The sequence below is a fragment of the Bacillus rossius genome, chromosome 13 (assembly GCF_032445375.1).
Source record: "Bacillus rossius redtenbacheri isolate Brsri chromosome 13, Brsri_v3, whole genome shotgun sequence".
Taxonomy (NCBI): Eukaryota; Metazoa; Arthropoda; class Insecta; order Phasmatodea; family Bacillidae; genus Bacillus; species Bacillus rossius.
The window spans coordinates 7,248,411-7,274,684 of NC_086340.1; the positions used below are offsets into that span (position 1 = coordinate 7,248,411).

Below are 26,274 nucleotides of genomic sequence, written 5' to 3' on the forward strand. Positions count from 1 at the left end.
CGGCCGTGTAAAGATCTAATCTATATTGTCAGGGAACATTTTATGTAGTAAGCAAGCTTCCTTTGCCTTCTGGCTACGAGGCGTGGACCAGATCTCTAGTAACGTGGACTTAGCCTTGAGGCTCTCCAGTATCGCCTGCACCTACGAATTAAACATGTAACCAAGCATTCGGCAGGGTCATTAACCTGGGGCTTTGCAGTGGGCTGTGTACCATCCACCCAGTCATCAGGCCAGAAAATGTACATAACTCAGTGTACCCATGCATCTGGTAGTCAGCGAGCAGCATCCTTCTGTACTTTTGTAAGTTTAAGTATAAAAATCCTCCACGCATCTTAGGAATTATGGACATCAGTTAGTATAATGTATTATGGTGTAAAATGCTACACTATCGCAATCATACTGTGGGTAGCCAGCTGGTAATTAACTAAGCAATCACTAACGTAGTGTGCCAGAATGAGCTCTGGCTCCCGCTCGAAAGAGATAATGTGTGAGAACAGCACCCTGTATGATAGTTATTTTGTTAATAAATGTAGTTCATGGAATTCATCTTTTATTTTATACATAATATATCATCTAGAGAGGCTCTCAGCTTGATTGTAGGGGGGGGGGGGGGGGGGGGTTGCTAAAACCAACCTGCTGACTTACGCCATGTTGCGAAGAACGCCCCTTGGGAAAAAAACTCTTGTTCTAGCACACACAGCAATCTACTAGTTGGTGCTATGGGCAACCACCTTGCCTCAGTACGAACCGAGGCAGATGGGATAACGTCAATGCTCTATGATGGAATAGCATTCCAATTGCTTGCTATCACGATTTTTCATTTAAATATGTGAAACAAAAAAAAATTGCCATTTGGATGATCTCTCTTGTCATTATGAGTCTTCTTAAAAAATTAAAGTTCATATGGACAATTGTATCGTCTGATGAGATTGTGTCCCAAATTCCTAGCAGTTTTCAGCAACATGGAGCAGCTGCTTATGCTGAGTTTCTGATGTCGAAAATTCTAGTTTTAGTTCTTTCTACATCTCTATAGCTGATGTTCATGGATGCTGTGCTGTCCCCCTGGAGGTCCGCCCTACAGGGCCGGTGCAAGGTAAATTGGCGCCCTAGACGAAAAACTTTAATGCCCCCCCCCCCCCCGGCCAATTTTTATCTAGTTTCAATAGTCGTTAAACATATTATATCAGCTGTTATGTGTCGTGCTACTTGGCGCCCTAGGTGGTTGCCTAGTTCGCCTATATGGACGCGCTGGCCCTGCCGCCCTACCGAACCCTGAGCATTTTGCAACTCACTAGTTTGGTGAAAGTGTTTTCGATTTTTGATACATATGATTCGGAAATTCACCTTTAAAAACTGAAGTATTACCAAGTATTCAAGAGTAGCTCACTTAAAAACTATATTTTACATGAATTGAAATTTAGTTATTTGCATTAATTAATATATATTACTATTGAAACAATATATTTTAATATAATATAAAAAAACTATGTATTGACGCCGTCCCCGCTACCTCCTATGATTTTTTACGTGATTTTGGTTTGGGTTCGGCCTTGTGGCTAGAGGTAGGGGTTAACGCAGTAGGGCCCCCGAGCTGTTATGGCCACTCGGGACGCTTGAAGAATAACACAAAGTTCCTGGAAGATATTTGATGAATTTATTACGGCACAGCCCTCTACATGGTGCTGCCCGTTCTGGCCGTAACGGTTTTCCCGACGCGACTAGTCACACGCGCAGCTCACTTCCTCAGTGGCGGCTCACGATTTCAATGCGCGTGAAGGGCGGACTTGTACACGTGGTGCGGCGGTTACAAAATACACTCTAACATGACGAACGATATCTTGACGAACAATACACTTCACTATTACCTAACACTTAATAAACTGGGCTAGTGGCATGTAGGCCCGTGTCTCCGGCGACTCTACGTGATACCTAGATGTGTCCCAGGGACTGATTCGTTAGTACGTTCGGTGGCACGTGTCGCCTTCTGGCTGCCCCATACGGGCCAAAACTAAGTAGCTGGTAAGCTAAGTTGGGGCGTGAAGCGCCGACGTAAAGTCTCGTAGACTCCCCACAGTACTCACGTATTATGTAGAACACTCATCTTGGAGCACTGATTTAATTAAGTGAAATACCTCATGGTAGATTGAGGCCGGCGGCGGAACTGTACGTAAACGATTATGAAAATATTATACTATTGAAACTACATGTCGGTGAAAGCAAAGGTTGATGGTTCCGCGTTGCGCGCAGGCTGCCGGCCTGTCGGAGCTCCTGAAGGACACTGGCTGTGTCGCCGCGCGCGACCCCGCTCCCCCGCCAGCCTTTCCACGGAAACGTGTGTATTTCGCGGGAAACTGAACCGGCCAGGTTTGGGACAAATCGCACAGTGAAACATGATTTTTGCAAGGACTGAAATATTAATTGATGAAAAATTATGTTTAATAAAAAGCTGTGAAAAATATACATAAATTAATTTGTTGTAGTGCGGCGGAGGGATATGCCACACCCGGCCGGATCCTTCCGCCGGCGTAGCACTCGTTGCATGGCGTTCGCCTCGTCGCACGAACTACACTTTGCTGCGCGCACGAGCGCGTTCGGTGCACACGCCTTTGCGAGACGTTGATGAGGCATAGCGGTCTATGCGACATAGAGGAGCATTTGCGGTCGGCGTCAGTATGTGTATGTCCTCTTTGAACTTTCAGAGTAAATGTTTTTTTTCCTACGTAAGTAAAGTTATACCTTGTTCTTGTAAAATGATAAAACGCGATATACTAATGTGTGTCATAATCGAAAATTTTAGGACTTTTCATGTAGAAAGTAAAGGTACAAGAAACGAAAAATTATCAATTCGCACGAACACACAAAATATTTTATTGTATACATAATAATGTAAATGCATTAAACTAAATTATTAGCAGCTTTAATGTTTAAACTATATAAGCAAAGTTTTATTTTTTGTAGACTATAAGCTAATCTAAAACACATCGCATAATTTTAATCTATATATCGTCTTTACGTCACATTATTTCTCTTGCACAATGATCCAGTAAGTTGATAAATGACAATTCACTTCTTTATATATATATATATATATATATATATATATATATATATATATATGTAGTTGTGTGGACTACAGCTTTAGCCCATAGCCAAAGGGTCACTATTTGCAGCGTGAATCTCAATTTTAAGTCGTTATCAAACTTTCGAATATATATTTAATAACCATGCCTTACCCGGGACTCGAACCCAGGACCCTTCGCACCGTAAGCCGGTGTGCATCCGACTACACTACGGAGGTCGGCACAATTCACTTCAAATAATCTTATTTACATCGAAACAACGATCGAAAATTATCGAGCACATAAACAATAATCAAAACATCACAATTCCTCTAACATAAATTACAGATTTTACAATAGGGGCACATTACGACTTAATTCTGATTGGATAAAATTTTTATCTTGTACGAATCCTTCCACAGATATTGGAACACGGCCGATTACAAAAACTTTCATGAAAACAGCTCAGCTACACCCAGGTTTGGTTGGCAACATAGGTACATAATTTATACTAACAAAATGTCACTCTTATTTTAAATGTATCACAAAATGGCGCAAATTTAATTAAACTTCAATGAATATTTCGCCCTTACAGTTTTTCTTTCGTTTAAAACTAATTCTACCGTATCGAAAGAACACCTTCCTTAATTCGATGTATCGAAATACACCAATTCTTCGTCTAACATCGAATGTTATCGAAAAATGGGATTGTTTCGATGCATCAAATCGTATAATCAATTTTTTCGATACATTGATGTATATCGAGTATTGCTACATTTCAATGACAATTTCATCAGTCATGAGTGTCAAATGAGGTTTCTCGTTCCTGGAAGAAGTCAGCTGATGCTTCTTAAATTATTAATTTGGTAAGTTTATGGAAGCTTTATTTATTATAAAGTAAACATAATGTGCAACGGAATCATGTTAAAAGTTTTATTTAAAAAATACGGCATAACATAACACATTTTCCGACCACAGTTGTTTCCAAGATCTTGACCGGAAATTTCTGGTTGGGGTAATTCCTGATTTTAAAGAGTAGTGACTGGTAAATGGAGGAAGAATAAGATAACAAAAATAGTGCTTTGCATGTTCATTCGTATAGTGTTGTTTATCTGAGGATTGAGTGTGTAAGTTTCTTTTCACCAAATTCTTGAAATGTTTTTGTACTATGAAAGTATTGCTAAGAATTTTTTTTTATTTTATTTTTTTATAGAAATAAGGGACAGCCACATCTAGAAAATACTGGATGTTGACATGGACTCTTCTATTCATGTAGGTGGTTGCAAATAATGATTTTGAAAAAAAAAAAATGAACAGATTATTTTGTACTGAATTTTTTATATTTAAATTAAATTGGTAATTTCTCTGAACAGGTGATCAAAACATTAATAGGTAAATATTTACAATCGCGGTAAATGCCAAAAAAAATGCTAAAAATCTGAAAATACTTTTATTCTGTGCCCTTTCACTTCCTCTTTTGAAAACAACCGGCGGAGGTAAGAAATTCCAAATACTTTAGGAGATATAGAATTTTTTAATTTCATCATATGTAGAGTCGTGGTATATGCCAAAAAAAAATGCTGAACATCTGAAAATACCTTTATCATATGCTCTTCAACTTCCTCTTTTCATTAAAAGCGGCGGAGATAAGAAATTCCAAATACTTTAGGAGATATCGAATTTTTAAATTTCAGCACAAAACCAGCGCATTCCTGTGGCGTGCGTGTACCATTGTTTCTTGTTTACGTACGAGAACGAGTATCTATTTTTTTATTGGATAATGATGTCACGTGATTGTTCGTGATAGGCCAGAATTCAAATGAACTAATACGTGATTATTTAGTTCAATTATTGTTTAAAACGGTGTTTAATTACCGCCTCCAACTTACGTGAGTTTTTAACGTTTCTAATTTTAAAGTCTTATTTGTTATTTTGATATTGTTGCGCAAGTAATAAGTAACAAAAAAAAATACGTTAGTTGTTACTGTACATCCTTTGTTACGGGTTTGTTAGGTAAGGTCAGTTACATTATAAATAATTTAAAACTAAAGAATAAATAAAATTAATTCACATTATTTTTAATATCACTTTAGTTTTAAAGTATTTATAATGTAACTGACCTGACCTAATCGACCATTTTAGTTTACTGTTCACCCTCTGTCCGGGTTTGTTTGGTCAGGTCAGTTACATTATAAATATTTTAAAACTAAACAGCCATTAAAATTAATTCACAAAATAATTTTTAATGTCGGCTTAGTTTGAAAGTATTAATAATGTAACTGACCTGACCTAATCAACCATTTTATTAATTACGCATTCACGATTCACGTATTCACGAACACGGCAAAATAACAAAAATGGCGCCGCTCGAATGGTTCCACAGGTCTTGTATTGCAAAATTAAAAAATTCGATATCTCCTAAAGTATTTGGAATTTCTTATCTCCGCCGCTTTTAATGAAAAGAGGAAGTTGAAGAGCATATGATAAAGGTATTTTAGGATTTTTTACATTTTTTTTGGCATCTACCGCGACTCTACATATCATGAAATTAAAAAATTCGATATCTCCTAAAGTATTTGGAATTTCTTATCTCCGCCGGTTGATTTGAAAAGAGGAAGTGAAAGTGCATAGAATAAAAGTATTTTCGGATTTTTAGCATTATTTTTGGCATCTTCACTAGAGTATACTGTATTTTCACGAGTGGGCCTATGGGACACCATATGGGACACACAGGGGTGTAACAAGTCACAATCGTGCCCGGCTAAGACGATTGTTCCTTGCACAAACATAAGCACTTGAAGAATCTCTCGATGACTGTAAGACTGTTAACTGTTTGCATTTAAATACCAGAGTTGAACTGAATCTGTACTTTGAATTCTTCTCATGACCGAAAATACATGTTGCTGAGCCACAGAGACTGCGTGACCTCTTGACCCATCGCAAATTACGCGACTAACCGGACAAACACAGTACAAAACACATATAAAAAAGTCCTTCACGCATTACATAGCTGGGGGACTTTTAATGGCTGTTCTGTGATGTGTAGAGACCGGAAAAATTCGTGGATTCATTTTACGACAGCCTAAAATTCAAATAATTATACCTTAGTGCTGCTTCTTTCATTGGTTCACTGTTAATCTGGAGGACTAAGGGCCAATTAGAGATTCTCACTCATAGAAGTGTTGAATCACAGACCACCCAGTCAAGATGACTCACAAGTCAGCAGCCAATGAACAGTTGGCATTTGCCAGTGTGTGTAGAGGATATTGCAGTCTATCCTGGAGGTCATTGAACCCGCAAATTTTTCCGGTCTCTATTTAAAATGCATGCTCTGGAAGGTATGCCAGAAATTGACAATTAGGTTATCTAAAAAAAAAATATTTTCTGTCTTTTTCAGAAATCTCAACAGAATACTGAGAGATGGCAGATGATGTAAGTTATGCTTCAGTTGGTTAAAACTGAAGGGAAATGACCCAAAGCATGTTAACAGATTTTACCAAACCCTATTCTTTCAACATCATTTTTGTATAACCATGTTAGATATCATTTATGATCTGGGAACTCTGGGTGTAAAGTAACTGAAGAAAGGCTTAATGCATTATGAAGTTAATTAGCCAGAAATCCCATTAGGAAATAATCAAGGTCTATTAAGGAAAATGACAATGCCATAGTTTTTATGTTAAGGCTATGTTTAAATTAAATACTTCATATGCCTTAGTCTGTTTTAATTAGGTGCCTTGGTACGTTTGGGTCACGTTTAAATGAAATGTATTTGAAGAGCTCTTGGCAGAAACCACCATAGTACAAAAATAATATTTTTCAAGAGTAGTAAAAAAGTTAATCATGTAACATGAATAACACTTCCCTACTCCGCTTTGATGTTTCAATCAACATTAATATGCAAATATAGTTATACAAAAAGGCTTGAAACTTTATTGGTTCAAGATTAAGGTGGTTTTTGCCAAAACAAATTCGTCAGAGTGTACAAAAATGAAAAGAATATTCTTTATTGATTGTTTATTGATAAAAGGAAAGCGGTTGAAAACAAAAAAGTAAAGTGTAAAAAAGTCATGGCCATGTGTACAGGATGGCATACATATAAATAAAAAACTTGTTAATCTTTGCTTAAAATACTTAACTTATTTTTACTTAAAATACTGTTTACAATGGTTACTTTTGCTTAAAATATTACGAACAATGGTTATTTTTGCTGAACGCACAGTATTTCAGAACCTCATTGCACAGACTATGTGGTTTTTACTTTTAACATTTGGTTCTATGCACGCCCACAAGCCCACATTATGAACCAAAAAAAAATGCAACATTGAATTTTTTAAACTATGGTTGTTTTTTTGCCAAAAGTTCTTCATTTGCAAGGTCTGGTTAAGATAATAGTGTAACATGATTGATTAAATTTCTTGTGCTTGTCAGATTCAACATTCATTTGGGCCTTTTGACAAGTATCCGTGTCTCGTTGGATCACACGGTATGGCAATATAAAAAAAAACAGAAATGTGTTTCCGGTACACCAAATCTTATTTAAAGTAATCTGTTCCAGTGGCTGCCTTTCCAAACACTGTATTTTTAAGAAGGCATTCAGATGTGAAAATCAGGGGTGTACGCTGAAGTGGGTTGACAAGGGGGGAGGGGAGTATATATGATATCCTAAGAAAAATCTACCATTCCCAGTAACAAAAGAATAGAATTTGGAAAAAAAAAAAAACAGTGAGAAAAGTGGTTTTATCCCTGAAATGAAATATTCTGCATATGCCTCTGATGGAAATACGTAATGTTTTTTTTTTTAAAAAAAAAAAATCTCAATGCCGTCTTAACTGCACTTTGTTTGAGGCCATTGGCATTTGTATGGAAGGGGCTAGAATTTAAAAAAAAACTCCACAGACATAACAAAAATTGTACTTCATCGGGGTGCCCTTGCGTGTCTTGCTTGCTGGAAACAGGATGGCGAGTGGCAGTTGTACTTGAGGGGGCAGGATTACCTTGGGTCACTCAAGTCACTCAGGCCATTCAGATCACTTAAGTCACTCAGGATTCGCCCCCAACGCCGCTCTCGAGGAAAAGTTGCGAGAACAAGTTGTCTCTTGGTTGTTCTGTTGCAATCATCTGCTTGTGTGTTGTTCGTAATGTTCAGTGTATTGTGATTTCTAGGAAAATGAATAATGTATCATGTTTCAAATGACAGTGATGATATATTTATATCTGATTATATTTTGAATAAAGTATTTTTGTTATCATACATTGATTTAATAAGTACAGGTTACGTAAGTATATTCGTATTGATCTTACGTTAAAACACAACTTGATTTGATTAAGCTCTCATCATTAGTGGCACAATATTAGGTATTGCCTGAAACAGTTTCACCTTGGGATGAATTTTAGTTTGCAATTGTATTTTCAAGACGTCTGTTTTAGTTCCAGGTAAAAAAGAAAAATCCTCTAGTTATTCTCTTTGCCTATATGAGAGTTATCCAACTCTTTGACCTAGGTTCATTTGCTCCTATCTTTTACAACTCTAGGGAGCAAACGAGATGGCTAATAAAACAAGCCTACAGTTCAGACACTGACTTTTCAAGCTGTGAGAAATGCATTAAAATAGGATTTTAAGGTTTTTCAAAATATCGGACACCCCATTTGACAGGGAGGTATTCCGTACCACCTAAAACCTTCCTGTTATTCCCCTCCTCCCCCTTTCAAATTTGATGCTGGGTCTGCCACAGTTCCAGGCAGACTTGATTTTGTTCAGGAAGTGGTGCTAGGAACATTAAAGTCATCATTATTCGTATGAACAGGGAGAAGGGCATTTTGCTGAGAGAGAGGCACACCTTGATAGCTATGCCATCGCTGAATAAATGATGCAACTTAACCGTTTTCTGCATGCAATTTTGACCTGAGACTTGCTCTGTAGTTATTTTTTAACTACACAATTACCGTTAATTATTGTTGCCGTTGCCATTTATGCACAAGAAGTAGGAAAACAACACTTCACAGCTTTATCTTCCCATTCAAAGTTGGCACCAGCTGTGGACGATGGATGGCGAAGGATAATCGGTTGTTGTCTGGATTGCCTTATTTCCGCATGAATCCTGATTCCAGAAGAGCAGAGGGCAGGCAGCGATGGAAACGTCCCTGTCCATGTCCTTCGATGAGGAGTCCAACACGGAGAAACTGGCGCGGAAGACCAAGGACGCTCCGTTCTTGGTTGCCGGTGAGTTACCTCTCTCGCTTCGGCTTCGAGCTGCGATTTAACAGTTTTTGCAGAACGGATTATCGTTCGTACCACATGTGTACATGAGTAGTTGGGCTGTTGAGCTTGTGGAATCAAGAACCAAACTGCTTTGAAGTTCTCCAGCTAGACCTAAACGTAATGTCCTCAAGACGCCACTGCCACAAATCACAAGGGCTCCATTATTTCCGCACAAAACCGTACTTACTCCCTTTGGATGCATTTTTTTTCCCAGGTTATTTTCAAATGTAAATGCAAAGGATTGTGTCCCGACTCTTACAAATTACCAGAAATTTTAATGGAATAAAGAGAGAGAGAACAGGCAATATTCCTATTTATGTCCGGCAAATCAAACTGTAAATAACATATTTTACATGCAGTGAGGTTGTGCATTGATGAGAGACTGCACTCGCGTTCCAGAAGGATCAGGGTTCCAGTCCTGACCAGGCCATCGCGATTTCGGTTCTCCGGGATTTTCCAGAAACCACTTCCCCGATATTCCTGAATGGAGGAATTGTGCAGGGGTGGCACCAGGCCGGGCAACTGTCCAGGGCTCACGTCTAGCAGAGGCCCGCCCCGGCACTTTTACTACACTTCAGTAAATTGTAGCATCCCATTCATTATGTTACGTAAACATATTTATTTGGATTTTAATAATGCTAAATTCTTCTTTATAGTGTATATGTTTGCATATAAATAATCATTAAAACTATCTTAAAAACTTAAGCTCCTGGTTAGCTTAACAATGCTGATTTAAAAGATTTAAATTTTAAAATTTTGCAGAAGACCCTTTTTTATTCGGGGTTGTCCTAACCCCCATCGCAGTAAAGCCACTTGAAAAATATCATGGCTGCTGCTGAGTTGTCTGTTACTGTCTGGCGTATCCAGGAGGGCTCGTCCGTTTCCACTTCTTGAAACTTTCATACAGAAGTAATTTTATGTTTTATTATTTTAATTTTGCTTTATAAAATGTTTCTTAAGTAAGTACGTTATTTTCTAATTTAGACAGACATGAAATGTAATTGGAGACATACCTAAACTTGACCGCCTGCCTCTCTCACAAATGACTGGATTCACCGACGGAAAACGTCTGGGGATCAAGGACTTGTAAAGCAACAATCGGTACCTGTAGGAAGTGCACAGTCTGCGTGGCAGCGTCAGTTTTTGCGTGTGCGACTTGCCCAGTGTGTCCACATCCTGGAAAATCGGGGACATTAGAATTTGATCATGGGGGAGTCAGGGAATTTACTTGAAATCCTGGAAGAAGTCGTGGAAATTCATCAGTGATGGTAATTTGAGGGGAAACTCCAGTCTGCTATCACCCGGAATTTGAAAGCATTTTTTTTTCTGACACATATGTAGTTTGTGATTACATATTTCAAAGACTTGTAATGCATTTTGAAGAGTGATAATTTTTTTTTATTCCTTGTTGTATGTTGGTCATAATAACCATTTATGAATTCTTTGCTGAACACAAAGAGAATAAAACCAACTACTTTACTCTCGTTCTTTTCTTATGCGTTGTCCCTGGATCGGGATTTCTGATGTCAAGCAAGGGTGGTAGGCCCCAACAGTTTGTTTAACTTATTTTGAAATTTGTTGCGTGCGATGAACATAAAGTTTGATCACATTTTTACTTAGGGAAGATGAGTGTCGTAGGTGTGACGTAATCCGGCGCCCCTACGTGCATAGTCTTACACACACTTCCACATATGAAAGGTTCTGTTTGAAATAAATGAAGTGGAGAGAGAACTAAAGGGGAGGAGGAGGCTTGGATTTTATTTCTCATTTAGGGAAATGACAAAATAGGTAAGCAGGGTGTCCACAGTTAGTACTTTCGTACTAGATCTAGTACTTTTATAAGTTTTTTAGTGGTTTAGTACAGATCTAGTACATTTTTCTATAATATAACAATATTATTGTAACTCCAATATGTTTTATTATTAAGCGTAATTATTTTTAAAAAAAACTATGGAATGTATGTGTGTGTGGTGTGTGATATTTAAGTTCGAGCATTGCATTGTCATAATAACTTCCTAAATTGTTAAAAACCATAACAAATTATAATTTAGTACTTTTTTTTTTCTAATCTAGTACTTTTTTCTCGCCTAAGTTGGTACGAAATATTTTTTTCCTTGTGGTCATCCTGTAGGTAAGTGATCTCGTGGGTACGTCCTGGTTGATGGTTGGTTGGTTGGTTCTCGCGCAGGAGTGGTGGGGTGCACGCTGGCCTGTGCGTACGGCGCCTACATGTTCAAGCGCCGCAGCCTGCCCATGTCCGTGTACCTGATACAGCTGCGCGTGGCCGCGCAAGGCACGGTCGTGGGCTGCCTGGCCGTGGGGCTGGCCTACTCGCTGGCGCGGACGTACCTCTTCAAGCCGTCCCCCGACGACGGCAAGAAGTAGGAGTCCGTGCCGGCGACGAGTGTTCCTGGGCAGTCGCGGCGCGTCTAGAGAGCCTTCTGTCGCTTCCGTCGTCGCCGTAGTGGTTCCGTGTATCCTTCGCTTTTCATTAGAGCAGAACAAGAGTCCTGCGTATGTGTATCAGTATTACTTTAAAATGCATTTTATTGTGTTGTTTTAAGTTAGAAATAATTTTAATTGTTTTTTTTTTTGCAAACTTTTTTTTTTGATTTCTTATCAATGTTCCTGTATCTGGGAGGCGTAAGACACCATCTTCACTTTCGGGCCAAAGGCATTCTATCCAAAAAAATTGACCGCAGTTTGACGTTCTTTCTAAGATCCACGATATGTCAAATATCCACAAATTTCAGGTTGAAAATATTGAGGAAACAGGTGATATTACTATTTAAAATTCTTTAAATTGATCTCATGAAAAAAAAAAAATGGTTTATGTGACATACATGGTGTCTTATGCCTCCGAGGTACAGATGTTCACACACACATGCACACAAGTGCACATATATGTGTTTGTGAAAATAATTGGTTGTTACCGTTGTTCTCGATTATTTATTATGTTGTAATTTCTGTGTAATTAAGTGGTTAATATTGTGTCTGCAGTATTTTGCATAACCATCCCCCAACCTGTGTTATCATCACAACTCTGAAGCACACTACCTACAGGAGACACACTTGGGCAAATCTACAAAATAAACCTTTTATTAAAATTTCTTTCACCCAGGAAAATTACTTTTGACTTGTAAACAACCCTCTCGGGTCAAGCTGCAAACAGTAAAAATCGAACAGCAGAGCAACAAATTAGCAAAGTTCTCGAGATCAAAACAAATTAAGGAGTTATAAAAAATCGGTTAAGAAGAAGGTAACAAAGATTATGCAATCACAGAACTTTGAATAAATATTGCTAACACTATATTTGTTCATCAAACACAAACGAACCTGGTACATTAGCAAATATATAACTTTTTATAAATATCATGGTTCCAATCACCGCCACAAAATGTGACTCTTATTAAATAGGCTATTATTAAAATCTAACCAATATTTATAAAAAAATACCAATAGTAAAACTGTTCATCAAACAAAGCTATTCTTCACTGCCGGTGTTGCTGACCTTAAAAAATATAATATAACCAAGCAAAAAAATAAACCATTGAAATTTATTAAAACCCTAAGTCTTAAAAGTCTTTATAATGTGTTCACTTAAGCCAAGGCCACATAGAAAGCTGTATTTTCGATGTTCGCTATGTCCACTGTGCCAAATGGCCACGCAGGATAGTCAAGTTCGCGATGTCAGAGAGACGCATGCCATGGGATTCCAGTGATGATTCCGACGATGACGACATTCTGCTGGCTCTCGCAGTATGTGAGCGTAAAAAGAAACGGGTTCATGTATTTAATATAAAAACAAAAGAATTTGAAGAATTTCATTTGGTAAAGCAGTGAGGACGAAACCAAATTTACGGATCATTTGAGAATAAATACAATTCAGTTTGATAGCATCCCTTTGGAATCAAATCCCGGGCATTGTCCTGCATATCCTGCCTTCCGTATTCTTCCATTGATTTATTCCATAAGCATGGATATTTTTGTATTAATCTTTCAATTAACTTTCCCGTCAACTTGGCTATTTGAAGCACAATACTGAGAGAAATAGCAGAGAACCAAGCACCTGGCGACGTCGCTAACATAGCGAACACAGCTCCGTTTGGCCAGTGACACCTGAAATGCAGCTGGCTATATTCTGCTCACGTAAAAATACACAGTGAGTATAACGCCCTGTATGGTCGTAGCTTTACAGTGCACACATTAACATACAGTGATCACAGCCAGGAATTTTTCTATTTTTAAAGGGCACTTTTTCTTATTTCTTAATGTTGCCTGCGAAAATTCCATTACCGAACCGAATAGTGTCCGACAAAATCGCATGCCCAGAACAAATACTGGCAAAACTAACCTCCTCCCAAGTATTCTACCTCATACCAATGCAAGGTGAGTTCGTGCGAACGAGCTTGGCCAATTCATTTGTGACACATTGTGTCGGTGTGCAGCAGACAAAATATGGTATTGGAAATTCACGCATTAAGTAATTCCTTCAGTTGGCGAAGTTAATTGGCAATTTGTACACCGTTGAAAACTACGTGTCCAAGTTCATGCAAAATGGTTCCATAGTGGCGCAGCGATAAATCTCTCTTGCGCCCGGATCACTGGCCATCACGTTAGTGCTGATTGATAGTGAAACATTCTGCTTGTCTGACGTAAGATACTCGTCTGAAAGTGTATATATATATATATATATATAGGTGCCACTCAACGGCATACTCTGCGGCCGTATGCTCGGAGCTAAAAATAGCTGTGAGCTAAAATTAGCTTGGGGCATCTGCCTTCGCACATATTTACTGTCAGTTGTATTCTTACTGGCTGGAAAAAAATTTCATCATAGCTTCGAAAATGAACCATGCTTCACAAAAAGAAATATAGGCCAATTTTGATTAGAATTTAAGGATATCAACTAACTATGCTATAAAAAAAAAGTCAAAATATTAAGTAATCCAAGAATTTAAATATAATATAAGTCTAGCAACTTCTTTGAAGTTAACTTGGGACATTTTCCTCATTAAACAATCAGTAAAATTTTTTTACAAAGTTTAATAGCTCTTTTATATTTCAGTAATATTGTAATTATTTTCAAATTTGTGTCTCAAATTAGATGATTCTGAGAGCTGTGTTTCAAAGTATTTGTAGACATATCCAAGTGTCATTGTTGTTTCACTCAATTGTTATTTCAAGTCACAAGTGTTATAGCACATTTCCTATTTTCTGTGTTCCTCTGTATCCTCTGTTAAATTATACATTTACAGTTTTTGATTTTAGTATGGTTGTATTTTGTTAATAAACCTTTATTACCTATTGATATGACTTAAATTTTTAGGATGTGAAAAGAAAACTCATAAACTGCATACATAAAACCTATTTATGTATTTTAATTTGGAAATAGAATTTTCTGAGAAAATATTGGTATAATTAACTTAGGTTTGTCTGAATTTTATTTGGTAAAATTGTAAAAAAAATTGATTATTTGTGTTAAGCTAATATATATATGTTTGTATATTTATGAATATTATGACTGTTAATAAATATGTAAAACATTTATTTTAAAAAGTCTCTATTTATGAACATTCAATACTATCCATCCATTTGCTTTTGTAATTAATGAAAAAATTGCAGTCTGAAACTCTGTGCAAAGTTCAAAAATCTGTATCATATGTTGTAATACAGGTATTTGAATTTGATTGGCAAGCTCTCTCTAATTTATCATGTATGTACTTAAATATTAATTTTCTTTAATTAGAATCATGTATCATTTCTGAAATGTTTAAAATGAAACTGCAATGTACACCATTCTTTGACTTTGAAAGAAATAAACAAATTTTGTTTGAAGTGTGCACTCCTGTGTAATACGGGTGGGCATTCGGGCAGAAAAAAATGTTTTGTGTAACTTCTTGTTTGGATTGTGAAAGTTTTTTTTCATTGAATTTTTACTATATCGACTTTCTTTGTAAAAATTGCCTTATATATTCATTTGAAATATTGCAAATTTCATTACAAATTCATCACTGTTGTTTTATAATGGAAGTATTTGTATTATCAAAAGTATTTTATTTGTGGTTTTAAATTTACACTAAAAATTTGACTATTTTTCTATATATTATTTTTTACTTTGTGAATTGATTAATATTTTGATTTTCATAGTTGAAATATGTACCCGCTAGAGGCTGATAACTGGTATTGGTTTGCTATCTACACCATCTTGGATTCAGATGTTAATGGGAAAATTGTTGAAATCGGCCATATTGGTTTCAACAGTTTTTATGCCATTATTTTATAATTTAATCGGGGTGGCCATGTCTGCATTACTACATATTACCTGGGCGGAGTAGTTTTTTCAGTTCGTTGTATATATGTTGGGTAGATGCAGTGGCGTAGCCAGGATTTGTGTATGGGGGGTGTTAAGAAGCATGCCCCCTCTCCCCCATAATAAAGCGGGGGGTTGGGAGGGTCCTCCCCCGGGGAAATTTGGATTTTAAGGTGTAAAATAGTGCTATTTTGGCAGTTTTCGGTACTTAAATTTAAATATTGTAATGGTAAAAAATTTATTAATTTTTAATATGAAATTTGTTAGAGTGATGAATAAGAAATTTAATAAAAGATTTGGTGCTAAAGGGGGGGGGGGGGGTTGAACCCCTACCCCCCCCCCTCCCCCCCCCCCGGCTATGCCCCTGGGTAGATGCACAAAGCATTGGCTGAAGCATAGTGTTTGCATTGTGGGAACAGTTCTAAATGACTGCATTTTATGGAAGTGACTTGTGTTTAACGACCGATGTTTTAATTCATACTTACTAATCATCTGACGTAGTTAAGCACCATTTCTGCATTGTTCTGGGGGAACACTGTGGTGATGGCGAAGTAAATAAGTAACTCTCAACTCTGACAGTTCCTAACTTCATGAGTTTGGCGTACCTCCTTCACCCTGTCTGTATTATCCAGCACAGTTGGAACACTCCCTGTGACATCTGGCCAATTGCAGCTTGTACTGTGTTCCAAATAATTGTTTTAAGTTAGTGATTGGTAAGATGGACGGTATGTAAATTACATTGTTGTGTGTACTTTTATAGCCATTCAGATACAGACTGGGATCATCTCAGATTTTAATTAGTGATGTTGACATGTCTTCTGCTCCCACGGAGCGGAAGCTGTGTCCTTGTAACCCTTGCACCAGTCTAACACGATCCAATGGCGAGGTCAGATGTCTAGTAGAATGCTTTTGAACCATTGAACCACAAATAAAATTTACTAAATCAATTATAAATACAAAAATATCATTAGAAAATTTATTTTGCTTTTTCCTGAACAGTTTGGACTCTGCTTTTGGTTACTGTGAGTGTAAGTCTATTTAGAGGCGGGTTGTACCGATGGATCCGCAACACATAGGTCAGTGAGTGTTTAAGACATCATATCAATGTTTCTTCAGTGAGGGCGACATCCCTTGGTAAGCCACAAGACCGAACATTCCACAACTCTCTTCCCTGTTGCTTCCTGAGAACTGGTGCCAGGCAACAACATCCAACCATGAGCTACTTAAAGATGCCTGTTACATTTCCATACTACAGGAGACCTACCCACGTCAAGTTTGACATTGATAATTCGTCAAAGCAATTGTATCACCATGGAGTTAATACTTGTCAAGAGGCTGCATATTGTGATGTAGTTGACGTTACCTTTTAGCATCACTCGCCTTATTGTGCTACCCAAAACAATGAGGAAATAGTGCTTAATAAAGACTGATGAGGGATTAGTAAGTACGAATTGGCTGTCTCCATCATGAACACTTTTGTAAGGAGATAATTTAAAACTGTTTCCACAATGCAAACACTACAAGTCATCTAATGTAAAGGGCGTCTAACCAATATAGTACAATTAGCTTAAAAAAAGTGCTGCCGTTAGCAAATAATCATGCAGATGTGGCCACCCCTTGCATATTGTAGTTTTCATTACTATTATTATTACAGTTGTAAGTCATTCCAAATATAAATTAAATACTTAACACCAATGACATTGCAAGAAATATTATTTGTTGAAGAGTGATGAATAATCTCATTGCTGTATTTACTTTTGAGACCACTATGGAATATTACCACTCAACATGTACACGTAACATCGCTCTGTCTGCGGGAAGCCTACAACTCGTGTAGTTTCGGTTCCCTGCAAGAATTTCCTAAGTTTTGCATTTTGGTATTAACGCCACTTCAGCCGCTAAATCGGAAGTTTACAATGAAAACAAGCATGTTGTGACTGACCTAACCTATCCAAACCCTTGCAATTTTTTTAAATTTCAAATTTTGAGAGAAATCCGAAGTTGCACGAACGTGGTAGGGAACCGAAACTACGTGAGTTGTAGGCTTCCCTCCGTCTGCCTTCCTGTAGAGATTGTGAGTCCGTAAGGAAAATAAGTGGGTCCCAGGGTTCGGTTCGGCCACGTGACCGGAGGCAGAGGTGTGCCGACTGAAGGACTCCCTGTGTTGTTCAAGCTACCCAGTAAAAAGAATACACTGATAAATTGTGGTTTATTAGCACTGGCACGGGGTACACAGTTCTATCGTACTCATGACCGTGTCTGTTATCGGACAGATGCCTCTGCAGTAACGCAGTCTCTTCGAGTGGCGGCACTGATTATGTTGCTAGTGAAGGTCTCTTCCTGACGAGTGACGCGGTGGACGTTTCCGTGTGGAACTAAGTCCCCGCAGCTAATACTAAAGCACATAAATGAAACCCTAACACTTAACTTAAGACGTAGACACTTTCGTGCTGACTCTGCACGTGTTGTGCGGCACTATACTACTGTGACGGACGTTCCCGCATTGAACAAAGTCTCTGAAGCTAATACTAAAGTACATATATGGAACTCCAACACTTTACTTAAGGTGTAGATGTCATGTTGACTGTGCACGTGATGTGCAGTACCATACCGACATGGCGGACGTCTCCAGTACATGCTCGTTTGCGCGCAAATGTGCTGTTTCCGCGTGGCGTGGAGGCTGCCGGCCTCTGTGAGCTCCCGACGGTGACTGCCTGTCTCCCCAGCGCCGGGCTGGAGGGGGATGCTACCTCTTGCCAATGCTATCTTTTTAGCGTTCGCGCACTATTCACATCTGCACTAAGATGCGCGCACGAGCGTGTTCGTCACACATGCTTCTGAGCAGCACCGACGAGTGGCGACACATGTGTGAGATAAGTTAGGGTATATGCAGAAGCAGTGAACAGTTCCTGCCTGGACTTGATTTATACAATTATAATTAGATTTTATTCATTTATTTAGGATTTTATGTATATAGGATTAGTTTTAATGATGAGTATATTGAAGTGCTGTATTGTACTTTTGTATAATTCTTCGCACTGTCCCGTTAGGTTCGATGCGCAACGAGTCTACAATTTATCCTTTCAGCTTCTTAGGGGATATCTTTTTTGCCCTGAGAAGTCTCCTGCTATATCGAATGTGAGCCGGTGCACAGTCATTATTCTGTCCATCACACCAGTTGACACTCAAACACCCTTCTTTCCTCGTATGAAAACTAATCCCTTCATTCAGGGATAATAGACTTCACCAAGCCTGTCATTATTAATTTAAGACATTGGATGAATTTATAAACTATGTTTTAAAGAAGAAAATTTTGGAAATTCAATAATGAAAAATTGTTAATTTAATACTAGATGCCAATTACTTAAGAGGAGAAACTATTTGTGGTAGTCTGTCTTGTTAAAAGTAGGAATTTAATATTAAATAATAATTTGGTTAAAAAATGAATTTCATTATATATATATATATATATATATATATATATATATATATATATATATATATATATATATATATATATATATATATATATATATATATATATATATATATATATATATATAGAGAGAGAGAGAGAGAGAGAAAGAGAGAGCTTAAAATCATATGAAACCAAGATGGCGTCTTTAGGTTATAATTAAAACGAACTAATCACAACTTTATACATTGAAGGTATTACCTCCATGGTTATAACAAGTTCTTTAGGACATCATCTTATTTCGAGTCAAAAGTTGCAGTACATGGAAAAACCGCGTGAGAAACGGAAGATCACTCATAGAAAAAATCAAATGCCACCAACACACGGGAAACCTACGAATCACTCGTCCTGGACATACATACTCACGTTGGCAATTCAAGTTTTCACAGACGAGAGAGCCAAACTCGAAGTTCCCCGAAGTTCATGCTCGTGTTTTTTTTTTTCAGTACCAAAACAGGTGTATTTATTTGGGGGAAACCGTTTACATGATTTCACAGTATCTTTAATGTAGCTATACTAACCAATTCAACCGTCCACAATGTTTTAAAGTATTTATAATATAGCTAACCTAACCTAATTGACCATTAGTTATCATGAGTTGTATATTTATTTACAATGAACAAAAAAAAAAAAAAAGACCCCGAAGATGCTCGATCGGGCGTTTGACTCTCTCGTCTGTTAAAAGAAGGCTTGCCAACGTGAGTATTCGGGTATGTCCAGAAGGACGTGTGAATCGTAAGCGCTTCCCCCAACACACATGTAGCGAACAACACCACGTGTGGTTGAGCGAGGCTAATTCAGAATGTAATATGTATTTGGTGTGCTATATTTGGGACGATCGTAACGAAGAAAGTGGACTCAACAAAGCGAATTAAATGGGATAATCAGTAAGTGATCTTTGTTGTAGCTGAAATTATGTTAAGTTTCTCAGTTTTTCAATTTTTCTAATGAAAATATGAGAAATCATGGTGCAAAGATACTTGCTGATGGATCTTTACATGCAATAAAATCTCGTAGAATGCTAGTACAGTTAAAAAGTTGCTGTAAAAAATATCATAGCAACATTTCGTAATATAGGTTATAAAGAAATTTGAAAATACCTATTTTGGTGTAACTTCACAATTTTGCTAACAAAATGTTCTAGGGTAAGCTCCAATGGAAGACTGCGTACCAAACTTTCTCAGTTGAATCATTGGTGACTTGGTATTACATGCAATGAACATGCTCATTTTAAAAGGTAAAATTGGTATTTAGTATCTAGCGTTAAAGGTTTTTTGTTAATAAGTCGCACATAGGTCATACCTACTTAATCATACTTAACTAACTCATAAAATTTGTGCATGTATTACAACTGTTTGAATAACTTGTTCTTTGTTTGTTATTCAAGGCTGCTACCGTCAATGACTTTCTACTTGAAGCCACCCAGAGGGGCCATACCCCTGCACACTCTCCGAACATGCGTGGAAGAGAGACTCGAGCTGTTCAGAAGTCTGGACGACTTTGGCGGTTGCCAGAAACCGCAGCTGAACGTCGCTTGCCTGCTAGATGGCTCCGCTCTGGACAGAACAGCACACTACATGCTCAGGTAATTAAATCAAATAATTCTTTTGGTAAATATGTATTGTACGGATTAGCGCCAAAAAAAATTGTACAAATATGAAATAACTTTCATTATATTCTCTTTTACGTCCTCTTTTCAAAACCGCCTGCGGAGATTAAAAATTCCAATTACTTTTGGAGATATCGCCGTTCTTATTTTGCAATACAAGCCCTATGTAATCATTCAACAGACGCAATTTTATATTTTGCAGTGTGTGCGTGAATGCCTAAATAACAGAAATTTTCCATTACTAAGGTAAGGTTAGTTACATGATAAATACTTCAAAATAAACGGAAATTAAAAATAATATCAATTAATTTTACTTGTATAGTTTTAAGTATTTATAATGTAACTGACCTGACCTAACAAAACGGGACAAAGGTAGATTAGGTCAGGTCAGCTACAGTATAAATACTTTGAAACTGAACGGACATTAAAAATAATAAAAATTAATTTTAATGGTAGTTTGGTTTTAAAGTATTTATAATGTAGCTGACCTGACCTAACAAACCGGGAAAAAGGATGAACAGTAGGAACTCACGTAATTTTCTTTTTACGTGATGTAGTCGTTCAACTATGTCTCGAAAAAAAAAAATCATACTTGTAAACAAGCAACAATGGTGAACGCGGGAAGCCTACGATTCACTCATCCTTCTGGACATACCCAAATACTCACGTTGGCAAGCCTTCTTTCAACAGACGAGAGGCAAACGCCCGATCGTGCATCTTTGGTTTTTTTTTTGTTTATTGTAAATAAATATGCAACTCATGAAAACTAATGGTCAATTAGGTTATGTTAGCTACATTATAAATACTTCAAAACATTGTGGATGGTTGATTTGGTTAGGATAGCTACAATAAAAATACTGTGAAATCATGTAAACGGTTTCCTAGCGCTGGATAGCTACATATTAAAAAGTTATTTGCTAAGCAACCATAAAATGATTTTACAGTTTTTTTAATGTAGCTATACTTACCTAATATAACCAACCATCCACAGTGTTTTAAAGTATTTTTAATTACTTCTTGCTAATTTTAAGAAAAGAAGGCTTGCCAACGTGAGTATTCGGGTATGTCCAGAAGGATTGTGTGAATCGTAGGCTTCCCGCTGAACGCCGCATTAGTGCACATCATGAAAATTAAAAAATTCCATATCTCCTAAAGTATTTGGAATTTCTGATCTCCGCCGGGTTCAATGAAAAGAGGAAGTTAAAGAGCACAGAATAAACGTATTTTCGGATTTTTAAAATTTTTTTTTTAAAAAAATCGCCAAAAAATGAATATTAAAAAATTTGATATCTCCAAAAGTAATTGGAATTTTTTATCTCCGCAGGCGGTTCTGAAAAGAGGACGTAAGATAGCATATAATGAAAGTTATTTCATATTTGTACAATTTTTTTTGGCGCTAATCCGTACAATACATATTTACCATTCTTTTATTACAAAAGTTTATGCAACTTCACAGATTCTTCTTTTTTTTAATTTTGGCCACCATCTTGAAAAAAAGTTATTATTATCCAAATAAATCTGGAAAAATTTTAAAATTTATAAAAAACTTTTACTAAATTTAATTTTAATAAATCTTTAAAAAAAAAAAGGGAAATATGTAATGTACGGATTAGCGCCAAAAAAAATCGTACAAATCTGAAATAACTTTCATTATATGCACTTTTACGTCCTCTTTTCATAACCGCCTGCGGAGATAAGAAATTCCAATTCTGGAGATATCGCCGTTCTTATTTTGCAATACAAGACCTATGTAATCATTCAACCATTGCCATTTTATATTTTGCCGTGTGCGCGTGAATGCCTAAATAACAAATTTTCCGTTAGGTAAGGTTAGTTACATTATAAATACTTCAAATTAAACGGAAATTAAAAATAATATCAATTTATTTTATTTGTTGTATAGTTTTAAGTATTTATGATGTAACTGACCTGAACTAACAAAACGGGACAAAGGTAGATTAGGTTAGGTCAGCTACATTATAAATACTTTGAAACTGAACGGACATTAAAAATAATAAAATTAATTTTAATGGTTGTTTAGTTTTAAAGTGTTTATAATGTAGCTGACCTAACCTAACAAACCGGAACAAAGGATTAACAGTAGGAACAAACGTAATTTTTTAAAGCATAAAAATTTGAAACGTTAAAAACTCACCTAAGTTGAAGGCGGCCTATTGGTTCATTTGAATATTGGCCTATCACGAACTATCACGTGACAACATTATCAAAAAAAAAAAAACAAAAAAACAATTGATACTCTTAAACAAAAAACAATGGTAATAGCCGTGTGAATGTGCAGGTATTGTGATTAAAATTTAAAAATTTTATATCTCCAAAAGTAATTGGAATTTCTTATCTCCGCAGGCTGTAATGAAAAGAGGACGTAAAAGAGCATATAATAAAAGTTATTTCAGATTTTTATAAAAATTATTTTACAATAATTAAAATTTAAAAATTCGATATCTCCAAAAGTAATTGGAATTTCTTATCTCCGCAGGCGGTTATGAAAAGGGGACGTAAAAGAGCATATAATGAAAGTTCTTTCAGATTTGTACGATTTTTTTTGGCGCTAATCCGTACACTACATATTTACCAAAAAACTGATTCTGCCATCTTTAATTATGCCCACCATATTTAAATTCAATAATTATTATTGAATTTTGTTCTCTCACATTATGTTGATTTTTTTTTTATTTTTCATAATTAGTTCTTTGTAAATTTTATTTTTATATTTTAACCCTATACCTCCCTTTATATTCATGTAAGTGATGATATTTATGAAGACTTGAACTCCTTTCTACACCAATTGTGTTACAGTAAGTGAATATATGTTGAAAATATTTGTAGCAGAACAACAAATGCAATAAAAGAAATGGATAAAAAACAGAAAAATCAACATGGTGTGTGTCTGAGTCTTAAAACCTTTTTCTTTTATTAGTTTTTTTTTATAAATCATACTTTTAATAAAGATGTAAATGTAGCTTGTGCACTTTTAATTATTTAGCTTTTTATTTTACAGTAGCTTAAACGTCAGCGAAATGGACCAATATGTCCTTGACATGTTGGCACACTTAAAAATAGCAAAAAAACAAAGATTTTAGAGTGTTCTGGAGCCAAACATATTTATAGGTGAGAAATAATTACGTGCAAAATAATTTATTTTAAATATAGATGTGCCTTCAAAACAACCTTTAAAACTTTTTGCAAAAAACATAAGTAAAGCCGCAAAATGTTTTTTTTTTCTTCTAACATTGAAATTATTAATATAGGCATAGTATTTTAAAGTTAAGAGATTTTTGGAAATAACAGGTTATAACAATAATGCATGCTTATATTTCTGTAGTCTTTAAAATGAACCAGGTCACTAAACTGATCCATTTAACTAATAACTAAATGAAGAATTAATGCTGTGGGAAGGATGGGGCAGCCTGCTCACAATAAACAGTGAAACATTGCCAGGGGCGTAATAAATCAATCATTGCCACCAACAAAAGGAAATAATTTGAACGCAAACAGCGGACCAAGTGTTTAAATATCCCCCCACTCCTCTCTGAAATGAACATTGCATTTTTATTTCTCCACAAGTGGAAATTTCTGACCGGCTCCACTTGGCTGCCCAACTAGCGGCAGTTTCAGAAATCTCAAGATTAGAATAAGTAATTTTTGATTTGTTTATTTAATTATATGCCATTGGATTTTTGTATTTTTGTTTAAATTACCTTTGTGCAAACTTGTACACACAAGAGATATAATGTAAAATATACTAAACAAAGAGAGAGAGAAACATTGTGAGCGAGTCTTTGAATATTCACCAGAGATGTGTAACATCTAACCTCGGTAACAAGCAAATTTGTGTGTTCTCTTATAGTACAAAACGTGGACACAAAATTTGACGTACAATTCTTTAGAATAATGCAGAGCTTGATAAACATACAAATTTTGTGTTTTCAACTACATTGTGTCATTTCTCGTCAACGTCGACTATTGAATCTTTGATCAGCAGACCACAATTTTAATATATATTACAAAACAACTCAGATGAAAGGAAAAAAAAAAAAAATTCAAAACCCCTACTTTGGACCTGATTTTCAAGGAATATTATTAAAATACTGCACATCGTGTTAAAATTCACTAAACAGTTAATGCTATAAAGTTTCCCCTGAGCTTTGTGAATTTTGGTCTGCACCAACTGCCACAGATGACAGTGCACCATTGTCACACATTTCCATTCCATATGACTTCCGTTCTATTTACGATATTACTCCTACCAAATGCCGTACACAGAGAGCTAAGATGTTAGGGCGACTGAAATGCTGCCCCTTGGAAGGGCAGCCCTTCAGGATTTATTGACAGTATTGTTTTTGAAAGGTTGTCTGAAATGTTGCCCCTTGGATGGGCAGCCCTTCAGGATTTTTCTGACAGTGGTTAGTTTGTAAAGTGACCTAACATAACCTAACCACTGTCAGAAAAATCCTGAAGGGCTGCCCATCCAAGGGGCAACAATTCAGACAACCTTTCAAAAACCCTACTGTCAGAAAAATCCTGAAGGGCTGCCCTTCCAAGGGGCAACAATTCAGCTCCCCCAGATGTTACACATCAAAAAGGATAAAAAGAGAGAGAGAATGAAAGAAGAGAGAAAGGAGAAAGAAAGGAGAGAGTGAAAAAAAAGGAGGAGAGAGAAAGAAAGAAAGGAGAGAGAGTGACCATGATGCATGAATCTGCTCCTCTTAATCAATGTATGTCAACTACAGAGGGGCTAGCTGTGCTCTGGGTTGTCTCCATAACACGGCCTCTGCCGGTACCGCACTCATCCGTCTTGCTTGCAGTACCCATGGTACTGGCGGGTCCAGGGAACGGCAGCCCGTCTTGTCACCTCTCCGCCCCTTCCCCCCCCCCCCCCCCCACCCCTCGACAAGCAGGTCCGACACGTTACGGCCAGGTTTGATGCCCGGTGGGTTTGATCAAGTAGCTCCCGTTTTCTCCGCCACTACTCCCAGTAAGGGTCTGCGAGTGTTGAAAAAACATTTGGTATTTATTTGTGATTAACGAGATATTTAATTCAACATTTCAAATCAAGTAATTTTTTTCTTATTATTCGTTACCAACACAGCAAGTGGGATTCATATAAAGTCAAGAAGGTTTATTGAGAAATTGGGATTCTGTTTCTACAACATTGTCCATACATGGGGGAGGAATAGTGGAGTGTCAGGAGGAGATGGAGGCATTTAACTTTGCAGAATTAACCATAGGCTGGAAGAATTTCATGATGATTACATACATGCTTTTCAACAAATTATTTGTGATTAGGATTCAAATGTATTAAAAATACTCAAAAATTTTTACAGTTCAAGAAAATGCAATTTCAGTTTTTTTTTAATTTTATTCCATTTTACACTACTAAATTGTAGTGCCATACATAGGTTTTTTTTTCTTCTAAATCTTACTCTATTTTGCATATGTGAAGTGTTAAAAAAAAGTTTCACTGCATTAGTGTTTAATTTGATATTTGATTCAATCATTCGTTGATTCACCCTGGACTGCCCCGTTGCTGTTTAG

The 26,274-nt window shown here is 36.6% G+C and overlaps 2 protein-coding genes across 6 annotated transcripts in view; both read left to right on the forward strand.

The window, feature by feature from the left end:
• The first annotated feature begins 3,113 nt into the window (after positions 1-3,113).
• LOC134538161 (HIG1 domain family member 1A, mitochondrial-like) lies at positions 3,114-15,159 on the forward strand. Of its 4 annotated transcripts, none has more exons than XM_063379219.1 (4): positions 3,114-4,331; positions 6,457-6,491; positions 9,171-9,282; positions 11,510-15,159. In XM_063379219.1, exons 2-4 carry the CDS (start codon positions 6,480-6,482, stop codon positions 11,704-11,706), a joined length of 321 nt encoding a protein of 106 aa, XP_063235289.1. In that variant the 5' UTR covers positions 3,114-4,331; positions 6,457-6,479; the 3' UTR covers positions 11,707-15,159. The 4 variants fall into 4 exon arrangements, with proteins under 4 accessions (XP_063235289.1, XP_063235287.1, XP_063235288.1 ...); XM_063379217.1 differs by having other exon boundaries at positions 3,738-3,925; XM_063379218.1 differs by having other exon boundaries at positions 3,948-4,186.
• A 4,379-nt stretch (positions 15,160-19,538) lies between these two features.
• LOC134538162 (uncharacterized) overlaps positions 19,539-26,274 on the forward strand; it is a 32,903-nt gene continuing 26,167 nt past the window's right edge. The window contains exons 1-2 of one of the 2 annotated variants that reach the window (XM_063379222.1): positions 19,539-19,807; positions 20,497-20,694. In XM_063379222.1, coding sequence (XP_063235292.1) covers positions 20,510-20,694 — 185 coding nt within the window. In that variant the 5' untranslated portion in view covers positions 19,539-19,807; positions 20,497-20,509. The other variant, XM_063379221.1, reaches the window with a different exon arrangement.

Coding starts and splice junctions, on each gene's coding strand:
- LOC134538161 (XM_063379219.1), top strand. Junction 9,283..11,509: donor CGCTCCGTTCTTGGTTGCCG/GTGAGTTACCTC, acceptor GTTCTCGCGCAG/GAGTGGTGGGGTGCACGCTG.